The 14206-nt window shown below is 39.6% G+C and overlaps 1 protein-coding gene across 1 annotated transcript in view; it reads right to left on the bottom strand.

The window, feature by feature from the left end:
* Positions 1–14206, bottom strand: part of PLXDC2 (plexin domain containing 2) — a 269613-nt gene that overhangs the window by 46243 nt on the left and 209164 nt on the right. The window contains exons 6-7 of the mRNA XM_089533334.1: positions 8283–8401; positions 1282–1381 (exon numbers count right to left, since the gene is read on the bottom strand). Of these exons, the coding sequence (XP_089389460.1) occupies positions 1282–1381; positions 8283–8401 (219 nt within the window). The remainder of the gene's footprint in view (positions 1–1281; positions 1382–8282; positions 8402–14206) is intronic.

Below are 14206 nucleotides of genomic sequence, written 5' to 3'. Positions count from 1 at the left end.
GCTGCACATTTCCGTCTATAAGCTGCTGCACCGGTACGCCAGAATTGTTACGCCGCTAATTTAAGTTGCCCATTTAAAAGCTCCGTGTCTGCTGCGTCGCATAATGAGTCGGGATCCTGGAATATGCGCAGTTTGCACCGAGGCTCTAATTAGAGCATCAGATGCCATGCAGATGTGGAAGCTGCAGCACAGCTGCACTCTATTTTAATGCTCGTAACCCTAACCCTAACCCTAACCCTAGAGCAACATGTATGCATGCACTGCTAGAACTGGGGAAAGTTTGGAATTTAAAGTGAACCCCTACACACATTCCTGCGCCATTTTCACCTAACAATAAAAAAACCCTAAAACTTTAAATATTTACATATGTACAAGGGAGGTGATGGGGGATGGCAGGGGGACAGCGGTGGCAGCGGCGACAGCTGTGGCTGTGCATTGCAGATTCAGCAAGAGCGTGGGGACCAAAGGAGAGGAGGCATCCATGATGCTGGTGACACTACCAACATGCAAGCGGACAAGGATGCCAACACCAGCTGATCACCAGCTGGCAGGAGACCACCATTGTTCTTGGGCAGGTCAAGGGAAAAAGTTTAAAGGGGCCTGGGCACTTTAAATGTGCACATAGGCTTTCTGCCTCTCTCTTTGCAGCGTCCTCCGAGGCGGCGGTATGGAAACTGCGGGTCAGAAACGGCCCCAGGTGAGGCGTCTTCACTGCCCCCCATGTGGAAGCCCCATACACCTGAGCCACGCCCCCGGGGCGGGCGGTCTGGAGGCTCCGTATTCAGCAGAATACACCTTCAAGACGTCTTCCCCTGCCTGTCTGTACCCCGCCTATATCTGCATTTCAAATATTTTTCTCCTAATTCCACTGCCAGTTATACAGTTGGCTCTCCTTATCCACAGATTCTGTATCCATGGATTCCATCATCCTCAGGTTGAAAATGAAGCAAACCAATTTCCAAAAAGCAAACCTTGGTTTTGCCACTTTACATAAAGGACACGTTTTACTATGCCTTTGTATATAATGAGACTCAAGATTTTCCTATCCATGGCGGTCCTGGAATCACACCTCAGAGGATACCAAGGACCCATGGAAACAAAAAATAAATTGCCATTTCCCCTCCATCCACCTACTTCATCATATGCAAACAGATTTTTGAATAGGACGGAACATTTTAAGCAATTTTAGTTTATTTCAAAAATCTTTTCAAACTCTTTGAATTTTATTTCTCCAAACACACTGGGTCACACTACATTAATTGGCAGGTATAAAGAACATACTGGGAATTTGCTGGATTCTATGGACGACCACAAATGCATCTGACAGCCCCACTTTCACAGGGTGATTGGTTGAGCTTATCTGTGTCACTGAGACAGGAATCTGTAAGAGAAAAGGAGAAAGAGGTGGAGGAAGAAGATAATGACATATCTCAAATGTTCCAACACATGATGCCCTCATCCACTATACAGGCTCCATGAAAGATGTAGGCTTGGGGGATAGATAGACCTGGAAGGATACTCTTAATGAGGCGACTACTCCTATAGGCTCAGTCCATAGTTTCTCACCCTTCTCCTGCAGTCTTAATCCACATCACCACCCAGATTGAGATGGCATACTCTTGACACTGCTTTCATGGTTAGAAGATAGGTGAAAAAGGAGAGACACTGAAAGGGGAAGTAGCAGCAGTTCCAGAGTTTGTCAGGGGATCTTTGCTTCTGTGTATGACTTGGAAGTTACATATTAATGTCAATCTGTGAGGTCAACCCGTTTCCCAGTACAGCATAGTGTGCATGGGGATGGAAGTTTCCATGCCACCAGATAGACAGAAATGCACATCCTCACCTGCTATCATTGCATAGTAACTGCTTTGATATTATTAGCTGTGGACTACACACTGCTCTAGATAACTAGTGTTATCTAGTATGGCAGGAGGTAGTTTTCAAACAGAGACCCAAAGCCACCAAATTATGTTTAGCCACATGTGTCCAACTATAGTAGCCATGAATAATGCATTTGTCTGACTTTTTAAACAGAATACGGGCCACAGCCTGAATCCCACAGAGACTCATAGATCATTCATCCATAAAAAGTCTGGTATTTGTGCAGACTGTGCTCTTGTGTACATAACTACAGGGCCTCTGGCATGTGTTGATGGTTAAACAAATAATCACCTCTCCTCCTTGCCAGTGGGATATGCATTTGTCAGACATCTAGAAATTGGCTTTGCTCCAGTTGTAATCTCTCTCTCTCTCTCTCTCTCTCTCTCTCTCTCTCTCTCTCTCTCTCTCTATATATATATATATATATATATATATATGGTTTTTGCATGGCTCTTTCATCCCCATCCTCTTCCAAAGAAAGGAATAATTTTATTGTGGCTGACGAAAATAATATTTCAGACATCATTTTTTTTCTTGGCTAGTACTTAAGGTTTGACAGACCTGTTAATCAGCTCCTCATAAGTACTTTAGCAATTACATTTTCTGGCCTACCTCTCTGTAATCAATTTGGGAAAGTAAATTTACTTTACATAAACTAACTATAGGCTTCATTGTCCTATAGTTAGTTTATGCAGGGAAGAAGCTTGAACATCCCTGAAGTACAATGAATATTTTTCTCAAACAGTTTAGCTTGCTTACTGTGTAAACAGCTTTCCTTTTAATGCTGCTTCACTAACAGCAAACACTGTTTTGCATGCAGGGCTACACACAAGTATATTATGCTTGAAAATGAATTCAGTATTACTGAATATTTCACAGAAATTTGGTTAATTTTTGTAAACAGTAAAGCAATAACCTATTTGAGCTAACAGAGGAAAGTGGAATACAATTCTTTATACAGCAAAATCTACAACAGTAAGACTGTTTTAAAAAGCTTTCTTATCTACTGTTAATGTTAATGTTTGTATAACCCAGAGAAATGCATATTAAGCAATGCTACTGTTTCCGTAGTTCCTTGCACATATAGTTAATAAATGGTTGATGCAGGATCTCTGCATTATTTACCTATTTATTTATTTATTTTTTACATTTTCTTAATGAAAAGGTTCTGCCTGTTTGTTTAGGTGGTAATGAGCCCTTCAGTCATCTAAGTGCCCACTACAAAACTTTAAAATCTGCTGTATTTCCAAAGTATATTTGAAGTTGGGAGGGGTGAAAGAGAAAATAGTCATGGGATAGCATGTGAATCTTTTTTCTTCATTAGATAGATATGAACAAAAATGAGTAATGTTGGCTTGCAGACTGAAATAGGCATATTCCCTTGTTATTACAGTCAAGCATCATAACAATACATAGTTGTTTGTTGATATGAAGACATGTTTTGGTGATTTTCAGGCTCACATGCTTCTGTTTCAGGCCCCTGTTTGCACATGATAGCAGGTATTTAAAACCTCCACATACTGTTTGTAATATACCAGTATCCTGCTTCACTGGAACATAGGAAAACTATTGTTTACATAAACTAGAGTTAGTTAACATACTAGATCAGCAAATACAATGTCTGATTATGCTTGATGTCTTTTAAGAGTGAATCTGTATTTAATTTTCTGTTTAAAAATTTGATCCATTATTTATGCTGATGCTATGAATAGATGACAAGGAAATCATTACATTGGTACAAAGAGAGTATAGCAACTTCTCATGACAGGCAATGGACACATTGACAGGGAAAATGATTAGCTTTCATGTTAATTTAATGGCAATATAAAACAGAGATTATTCATGCATGTGGCAGTGACAAAAGTGGATCCCAACAGAATGTTTCCTCAGTACTGGTTGAGACGAAATGCAAGATGGCTTATATACTCTTATGAGCAGTGTAATGTCAGAAGAAATTGGCACAAAGATTTGAGCACTTTCCTCCCTGGAATGAGATTGCCAGTTTCCCTTATACCCTGCATTAAAAATAATCTGTTGCACTCTTCAGCACTTTCTCTGATGTTACCAGAGTGGCAGGCAGCTTTCAGGCCAAGGGGCGGTGAATATGCTCTGGATTTTAGTCTGAAATTTAAAGAAGCTACCCAAGGTGCTGAAGCCCATTCTCCTAAAAGGACAGCATCCTTGCTAGATCTTCCATGGAAGCCAACAGCAGCCATTGGATGTTATACTGCCATATGAATACACTTCCCTGGTGCTGGCATCTATCAGTCTCATCTAACAACATCAAAATTATTCTGTGGATTTTAAAATAATAATATCAACAAAATGACTGAGAAGGATATAGGTCCAAATGGTATGCAGGTGCCTAAGACATAAATCATGTTACTGTGTCAGGGTTTGAGGTGTGGGTGGCCTGGATTCCAAGGCCGGCTGCTGAGCCCAGGGGTGTGGATGGTGAGCTTTAAAGAGTCTAATGGGCCAGAGGTAGAAGGTAAGTCAGGAAACAGCCAGGTCTAAACACAGCAAAGCAGAGTTCCAGGAGTCCAAGGGACCAGAAACACAAGTCAGAGTCAGGAGACTGACCAGGTCTGAACATAGTAAGGCAGAGTTCCAGGAGTCTGAACACAGCAAAGATAACAAGGCAAAATGCAAAGCAACTACAGGCAGCACAGAAGACTGTGTTCATATGGTAAGAGTTGAGAGGCCAATGCAATCCTTGAATGGCTGTACCTCCAGCTTCTCTCTGGCTGTATCTGTTGGCTAGCCCTGATCTTCCCAGGACTCTGGAAGCTTGGGCCTTGCTCCTGCAAAGACTTTGGCAACAGGAGTCCAGCAGCAAGAAATCCCATCCTGCAATGACTTATATAGACAGACCCTTACAGTCTGTTTTTGACCAATGGTATAGAGTCTCGATTATCCGACATAAACAGGCGGGCTGATAGTCGGATAGCCGAAAATGTCAGATAATCCGGAAGGTCTAAGAAAAGCCTTGAAATCACTATGAATTGCAAACATATAGATGTGTTATTGCAGTAACATTAAAAGTAATGTTGCAGTAACATTACAGTAACAACATTTTTGTTTGGGGGCGTGTCTGGGGATGTGTAAATGCCTACAGCCATGCCCCCAAGCAGCCACAACGTAGGATAATCCGGAACGTTGAATGACCGAAGGATGGATAATCGAGACTCTATGTAGCTTATCCCCAATAAATTAAAGAGATTTTTGCTTCAGTATCCCACAGAGGTTTCTTAGCAGGGTTGGCTTTACATGGTAGGGCAGAGGATTTGGGGAAATTCATGAAAGGGACACAAATTGGTGGCTATTAATTTATTATTCTGTTTTTTTGCTGCAGGGACAGATAGTGGTACCTCAGGTGACAATATAACTTGGTTGAGATAGGCCAGGATACTATGTGACTTGACTTGCGGTAGGAAGCATTTTATGCTTTGCTTCCAGGAACAAAATGTCTTGGGCCAGCCCTGTTTCTTAGGCAGGCCAAAAACACCATTTTAACAATAACTTTTATGTATGTGCTAAGTCTAAGCATAAAGAAAACATTTTGCATGAAGATTAAAGAACACTGGTAGTTTACCATTTTTGTTTGATCTTATATTGTTATTGTTTGTGAAATTTTTATTAATTTTTAACATACCGGTAGTCTAATTTATAATCAAAGATAAAGAAATCAGAGCAGGAAAGAAAGATGAAGAAGAGGAAAAGAAAAGAAAGAGAAGGGGGAAGTGAGGGAAAAAAAAAGGGGGGGGGAGATATACAATTAATATACAGTAGGGCTCTGACTCTCCCCTGATGGTAATAAAAATAAAAATGAAAAAGATTAAAATAATAACATTCTACTATTACAGATCTAACTAAACAGTCCTAGTAAAATTAGTAAAAGCCACAGATTATTATATCATTAGATTTCTTATTGCTCAAAATGTCCATTAACAGTTTCCACTCATTCAAAAAGTCTTCAATTGGCTTATCCTTTAAACCTCACATTAATTTGGCCGTTTGGGCTAACTCTGCAGTTTTAACAATCCATTCTTCCTTCCTTGGCACTTCAGTTTGCTTCCACATTTGAACAACAATATTCTTGCTGCTGTTGTCATATATCGAAGAAGTGATCGATATTTACTATACAGTTTGTTATCGATAATGCCCAACATAAAACATTTTTGGTAACATAATAAATGTCGCTTTAAATTTTTTTGGGGATTAACATATAAATCATAGACCAGTAACTTTTCGTCTTCTTACATATTAAAAAAGCAGCCCTCCTTATTTTGACATCCATAAAATTGCTTTGAAATATTATGGGTCATTTTTGACAGCTTATTTGAGGTTACATGCTATGTATACTTGAACAAAGTAAATGTTATATCTTTGGATCACATTTTCCCCATTCATCCGAATAAACAATATGCTCAAATTTTGGGCCTACCTTATCATGAACTCTTACAGGCTCATCTTTTGTCTCTAGTTTCAGAAGCCATTTATACACTTTTTAAATTATACAGTCATCATCTTTACACAATGCTAAATGAAACTAATTTTCTCTAATATATATACAGTTGCTGCATTTCTCCTGATTTGATTATATCTGTCAATTTGCATAAATGCAATCCAATTAAGATATTTGTTTTCCTTAAAACTAATCTCTCTTGATTTAAGATTATTCAAAATACAAAAGATCATCACAGTGCAACCATCTTCATTTTTAACCCAATCTTTCCTTTAAAAAGGCTTCCTGTGGTGAGGTGACTAATATTATTTTAGTAAAAGGTATGTTTATACTTATACCAAACACATAGCAGAGCCTTTCCAATATAATGATTTTTAAATTCAGCATGTGCCTTATTTTTTTTATCATACCAACAATAAACATACCAACCTATTCGTACATTATAGCCTTCAAATTCCTAGAGTCTCACATCTCTAACCATTATCCATTCCTTCAACCATACCAAACAACAGGCCTCAGAATACAATTCAACATTAGAGAGTCCTAAGCTGCTCCTTTCCTTAGCATCGTTCAGCATTTTAAATTTTATTCTATATTTCTTTGCCTGCCAGGTCAATCTGGAAATCTTTTTCTGCCATTGCATGAAAGGTATCCCATTTCTTATAAGTAGGGTTGCCATACGTCAGGACCTCCAAACCGAGACAAATATAGGACAAATGTAGGGCAACATTTTCAAATGTAGGACACATTTTTAAAAATGGAGGACAAATGAAAAAAATGATGATTTTTTAAAAATGTTAATATAAATGCATGTTTCTTAGGCATGCTCAAAATGGAAGACATTTTGGCATTATTCCTAGACAGATGGCAGAAATGTACTTCTCTTTCTGGCCAAACACCCCCCTGCCCAATTCTACAACTACATTTCCCACTCCCAAGCAGGCACAGCATTTGCAAGACCACAGGCAGTCCCTTGTGCCACTGCAAACTACATTTCCCACTCCCAAGCCTTCTTAGCAATCCCCCTTCCTCCTTCTCCTTGCCCCTTCCAACCCCCCCCCAAAACCCCTCACCCCCTCTTTTTCCCCAGGTATGTCTCAACTTAGGGGGGATTTATCGGTCAGATCCCTTGCAAAGTATTTTTACTTTTCTAATGGGGGCAAAGCCTTGAGACCCCTGAGAAGAAGAGGAGGGGGGCTTAGAGAGAGAGGGGTAAATAAGGGGGCTAGAGGCAGGGTTGCCATAAGTCAGAAAGGAGTGGGGCACACAACAACAACAATACCAACAACAACAGCAGAGGAGGAGAAAGAAAAGGAGGAGAAAGAAAAAGAATTGGAAAAAAAGGAAAAGGAGAGGAGGAGGAGGAAGAAAGGAAGAAAAAGGAGAGGAGGAAGAGTGGAAGAAAAGAAAGAGGAGGAGAAGAAAACAACAGAATAACAAGAAAAAGAGGAAGAGGGGAAAGAGGGGACGAAAAAGAACAAAAAGCAGCTCGCCTGCAAAGCCCTCTCCACTTGGAAGTTGGAGCATGCCCAAATAAGGAAGCAGAGGGCTGGCTCCTTGAGAGGGCTGGCCAATAGAGGCAGGGCAGACCAGCAGACCTCGCCCCCTGCTAGCTCCAGCCCGGCTGCTGCTGCACTCCCTGGGCTCAGCACTGTATAAAAGGGAGGCAGCAGCGCTGGTAGCACTGAATCGTGCAGCCACCCGGGAATGGGGGGAGGGTGGGGTGGGACTGTGCATGCCCCCCAGAAGGTGGGAAAGTCCTGCCCACTGCCGTGAAATGGCAACCCTACTTATAAGAGAGATCATTTGAAAGAGAAATAAAAACCTTTGCAAACATTTGCCTTTATTACTGCAATTCTACTCAAAAGGGATAATGGTTATTTACTCATGTTGGGTTATAAAACTTAGTAAATCAATGTCAAATCAAACTCACCTCTTTATAGCCAAAAATGATACGACCATCATTGAGAAGAGTTGCCTGGAATGTGAAACTGCCCAGATTGTAATTATCTTGCAGATGAACATGGTCCCATTGCACAACTAGGGCAGTACCTGTCAAGTCCCAAGTTTGGTAAGGAGAAAAACATAATACTTTAAGTGGGGTTGCACCTAGTCAAGAAAATTTTATTTAACAACTTATCTTGTAGCAGTATTATTACTAACCTTGTAAAATCTTACAGTTCATATAAAACCAGTGCTTGAAAACAGTTAATTTTTAGACTATAACTCACAGAAACCCATAGCCACTCTGGAATTTATAGTGCAAAAAGCAACATTTATAAGCTCTGTATATATTAAAAGGGTAAGGGTTTTCCCTTTGAAAAGGTGGTCGTGTCTGACTGTAAGGGCATCTTATCTCCATTACTAAGCCAAAGAGCCAGGTTTCTCACAGACAACTCTGTGATCATGTGGTCAGCATGATTACACAGAATATTGTTATATTCCCACTGAAGTGGTACCTATTTATCTACTTCCATTTTTACATGCCTTCAAACTGCTAGGTTGGTAGAAGCTGGGACTAGTGATGGGAGCTCACTCTGTCTTGCAGCACTTGGGCCACAAACTGCCGACCTGTTAATCTTTCAATCATCAGAATCAGTGTCTGAACCGCTGAGCCACCACATCCGCTCTCTATATATTCGTTTTTGGAAAAGTAAACAAAACTAGAAATGTTAACAGACCCACAACTGCTGGTATATACAACTACATAGACAGAGATGTGCATGGACAGCTACCATTCTTGAGTACTGGTTATGTTAACTGGGAATCATGGGAGCTAGGTGCTCACAACTGGGAAAGTCTGCTCTAAGCCTGAAGTTATATAGGACACAACTTTGTCATGTGAGAGGTATAAATTGGTACTCAAGCCATGTTTTGTTAACTGCTTGCTTTAATCACAATATTATATTGTATCATTTTGTTTACAACCTACCGAATGTACAATTTAAGGATGTTTACAGAAATGCTGACACAGAAAAGTTAATATTTAAAGCAATCCATTTTCACCATGCCTATTTAGTATGCACACCATTCACTTTTTTATTGACTGCAAGCTTTCAGAGTAAGAGATATTAAATAATATACAGTGTTAGTGCTAAATATTAAGTGTCCTGACTAAATAGAATCACTATGAATTTATTGATTGTGCCTGTATAAATAATGTTACAGAGCCTTTTAGTTGCATAGGCCCCACAATTCTTTAGGCAAGTTGTATTATGATAATACAACATTCAGCATATGACCTACCAAAGCAAATGCAGCAGACTTTCTGGGAAATGGCTTGCCATGCCCTTGGTGTACATCTCACTACATTTTTGTGCTCCTACAGAGGCAGGGTAAAATTAAACAAACCCCTATTCAGCTACACCATATAGTTACTGTTGGGCAGGCAAACCATTTTTCTAAGGTACTCCATAGAAACTAGAATGCTCTACAAAAGTTTTGCAAATCTTGATACACTTATCAATGCAAATAAAATCTTTAGGTTTACTGAATAAAAAAAAGATCTGGTTTAATAAAGAATTGTATCTGCTTTGTGTGTTTGTATCTGTGTCTGTGTGTGTTGGGTGCCTTCAAGTCGTTTCTGACTTATGGACACTGTAAGATGAATCTATTATGGGGTTTTCTTGGCAAAATCTGTTCAGAGGAGGTTTACCATTGCCTTCCCAGAAGTGGAGGGCATGAGATTTGCCAGTCACCCAGTGGATTTCATGGCTGAGCTGGGAATTGAACTCTGGTTTCCAGAATCGTAGTCCAGCACTCAAATCACTATGCCACACTAGCTTTTTAAAGCACAGAAAGTAAAAGGGGCTCTATAGTTTTTTTGTGGGTTTTTCAGGCTATGTGGCCATGTTCTAGAAGAGTTTATTCCTAATGCTTCACCGGCATCTGTGGCCGGCATCTTCAGAGAATGCCATCTGAAGATGCCAGCCACATATGCCAGGAAACATCAGCAATGAACTCTTCTAGAACATGGCCACATAGCCCAAAAATCCCACAGAAAACAATGGATGCTGGTCGTGAAAGCCTTTGACTTCAAATAAAAGGGGCTCTACTCTTTGTGCCTACCTACCTACCTATCTTTTTTATTCATACCTCACATCACCTCAACATATTTTCTTTTTAGGGTGACCAAAAGACATCTCAAGATGGGTGGGAGTAATTCCAGTCCAGCTCATATTTTGGGAAATTTTGAAACATTGAGTTATTAGTTCAATAATCACACACTCCAATTTAATTTTTGCTTCTCGTTTGGACATTGAAGAAAATAAGACATCCTTTTAAGAGGAAAAAGACTGAAGCATATTCACTACCCTATCTTGAACTGGAACTGTTCATAGTCTTGCTGCATCACTGAATGGCATGAGACAGGCAGATATATTTGTACCGTATTTTCTGGCATATAAGACAACTGGGCGTATAAGACAACCCCCAACTTTTCCAGTTAAAATATAGAGTTTGGGATATAATCGCCATATAAGACTACCCCTCTTCCAATGCAAACTAAATTTAAAAAAAAACACATCAGATTTAATTTCAATATGGTAATATTAATTCAAATGCTTATGACATGCAGGTACTTAGCAGGAAAACTTGTTGTATTCAAAGCCTGCTTGGATTGGTCAGTTCTCCCTGCTTGCCCAACCCTCCCTATCTCCAAGATTTTTTTCTATTGTACTTGCACAGCACCACCCTTGCTGCTTTCATACGGTCACCACATACAGAAGGTATGCGGCCGCGGACGTTTTTGAGCTCCCCTCACCATATGCGGCGACCACAGATTTTCCAGTCCAGCTCAGAAGTTTCAGCCCTATAAGACAACACCCGGCGTATAAGACGACCCCCAAGTTTGGAGAAAATTTTCCTGGGTTAAAAAGTAGTCTTATACGCCAGAAAATACAGTACTTTTCTTTCTGAATATTGGCCTGTTACAGACAGCCAAAATAAAGCTGCTTTGAGTCACAGTGGAGGTATGGTGTTTCAATGATGCATGTGTCCTAAGAGTCCAGAAGCCACACCAAAGCCACGCTCCAGTCCTGCTGGAGCATGGCTTTGGTGCAACTTCTGGACTCTTAGGATGCATGCATCATTGAAACACCATACCTCCACTGTGACTCAAAGCAGCTTTATTTTGGCTGTCTGTAACAGGCCATTGATTGGATTTCTTTCTCTTTTATTGAAAAAGCAAGTCTTCCATATCATTTTCTTCATCAAATATTCATTAATTGGTTTGTTTATTTGCATACACTATTCATGCAAACAGGTCCAGATAACTACACAGCAAATATCTTGGTCCATGATACTTGCATTCTACTGTAATATTTGAAAGGTTAGCTGCTTCTTTTTTTCCGCTTCAAAATTTACATAGAAAAGTTTAGGTTAAAAAAACCCCACTTTCTTCCTACTGCGATATATCCTAGGATGCATCTGCACTGCTGAAACAATCCAGGTTGACACCACTTTAACTGCCATGGCTCAGTGTATGAAATCCTGGGAATTGTAGTTTGTTGTGACACCAGAGATCTCTGACAAAGAAGACTAAATGTCTCACAAAACTAGAATTCCACAGCATTGAGCCTTGCTAAAAGTGGTGTTGACACTGATTATTTCTCCAATGTGGATGCAGCCTTAGTTTGAAGGGCATTAGTCCTAACTGGAGCAAGCCAAATAAAAGCAGACAGGAAATAACAGAAGCTATGTATCTCTTTATATTTTTATGGAAGCTGGAGGGAAATCACTTTGTTCTACTACTAATAATAAGGTTTATTTATAACGCCCTTTCTACTCATCTCTGAAAACCATTATTCAATATTAGCATTCTTATTTAGCACCCACTCTGCCATGTTCATCTGGTTCCACTCAAACAAGCTGCTTTATATTGTTGTTGTTTCTATGCTTTTTAATCATCACATTAGTAAACATTTGGCCTAAACAATGACATGGAACATGCATCTGTTCCACATTATGGCAAAATAAGACTTAGAACCAGACCCTCAGAGGAAATGTGTTAACTAAATTCAATCAATCAATCAATTCAATCAGTCAGTCAATCAATCAATCAGTCAGATAGTTTTCCACACTATGATTTCAACTGGTCTCAATCAACCAATCAAAGTCCTCATAGTACGAGAATGTATTTGTGATTCATATAATGAAAAGTCTTCTTCCACCTTGAAAACTAACACATTTATTAAGGCATAAGCTTTTAGGGACTATAGTTCACTTCATTTGGTGCATGAAGTATTATCCAACGATAAAGGCTTGTCTTTTATACACACGTTTGGTGCAGAGGGATTGTAAATAGCAAGTTTATAGGGAAATGAAATGTAGAAAGTATCAGCGCTGACACTCATGCTATCAACAGTGGCCATTCACAAAATAGATCAATAGGTGCCACAAGAGAACTTAAGCATTCAGAGACTACAGTACACTTGACTTGCTGCATGAAGTCACCTGAAATTAAAGATTTTATAGACATGTTTGGAGGATGGGTGTGTTGTAAACAGTATGGTTATATATAGAGAAATGAAATGTAGAAAATAACAACAGTTATTAACAGTGACTGTTCATAAAACAGATCAAGAGGTGCTTTAAAGTTCTATCAGACTCTCTGTGATTTTGCTGTAAAAGCAAACTTACAGGACTGTCACTCACAAGGAATATGTACTAGTAGTCCAGTCTGGTTTATTCAACTGAGACATACATGAACCTTGTAACTGCATGCTTTGCCCTTATAATATCCCCTCCTTTCTCAGCATGCTGCAATTCAGCAATACTGGGACTCTAAACAATGGCTGGAATCTAAGTTAAGACCCTGACTTCTTGGGATGTGTGTGTGTTGTCTGCCTTCAAGTCATTTCTGATTTATGGCAACCCTATTGTGAACCTATCATGAGGTTTTCCTGGCAAGATTTGTTAAGAAAAGGTTTGCTGCTGCCTTCCCCTGAGTGTGAAAGCATGTGGCTTGTCCAAGGTCATCTAGTGGGTTTCATGAATTGAACCCTGGTCACCAGAGTCACAGACCAACACTCAAACCACTGTGCCACACCAGCTCTCTAATCTCTCTCTCACTTCTTGTGATCCTGACTACTAATTTCCTTGTTTGTACACAGAGCTTGGCATGGCATTTATGGACTGCAACTCCCAGGGGCTATGCCAGCTGCAGGATTCTGCAGTTGTGATCCAAAAAGGGCAACTCCTTTAAACTCTTTCCAGACAAAATAGGTAACTATGGTTACTTGATCTAAAAAGGGTTGCACCAAGCACACCAAGAAGGAAAGAAAGTACAGTCAGCCCTTCTTATACATGGATTTTCTATACACGGATTCAAGCATCCATAGTTTGAAAATATTCAAAAAAAGTATACATTTCAAATATCACACCTTGATTTTCCATTTTTATATGGGACACCATTTTGCTATGTCATTATATTTAATGGGACTTGAGCATCCATGGATTTTGTTATACCTGGGGATTTTGGAACCAAAAACCAGCGTATAACAAGAGTCCACTGTAGTGTGTTTAAACAAAACTGGCTTGTACATATCTTGATTTAATAAGCCAAAATCTGTACATGTGCACTGAACATTTAACATTCAACATTTAAAATTTTCTGTCAAGTATTTGACCACTGAGAACTGTAGGTAAAGTGAGATTTACTAGGTTATATAGTGGCTACTTTACCACACACTTTATACGGCTTGTTAACCTCAGCTATGAACTGCTTCTGCTGGAAATGACATGAAGCATACAAATCTGCTCTCATGTAGTTAATGGCAGTTTACTGAACAGATGGTACCAAAGAGGGCATAAACATTTGCAAGATAAAAGAGTTGTCTTTTTCAACTGATGACGTTA

This window comes from Sceloporus occidentalis, unplaced genomic scaffold (assembly GCF_023333645.1).
Source record: "Sceloporus occidentalis isolate IW3139 unplaced genomic scaffold, rSceOcc1.0.p SCAF_7, whole genome shotgun sequence".
NCBI lineage: Eukaryota > Metazoa > Chordata > Lepidosauria > Squamata > Phrynosomatidae > Sceloporus > Sceloporus occidentalis.
This window is presented reverse-complemented; position numbering and strand designations above follow the sequence as displayed.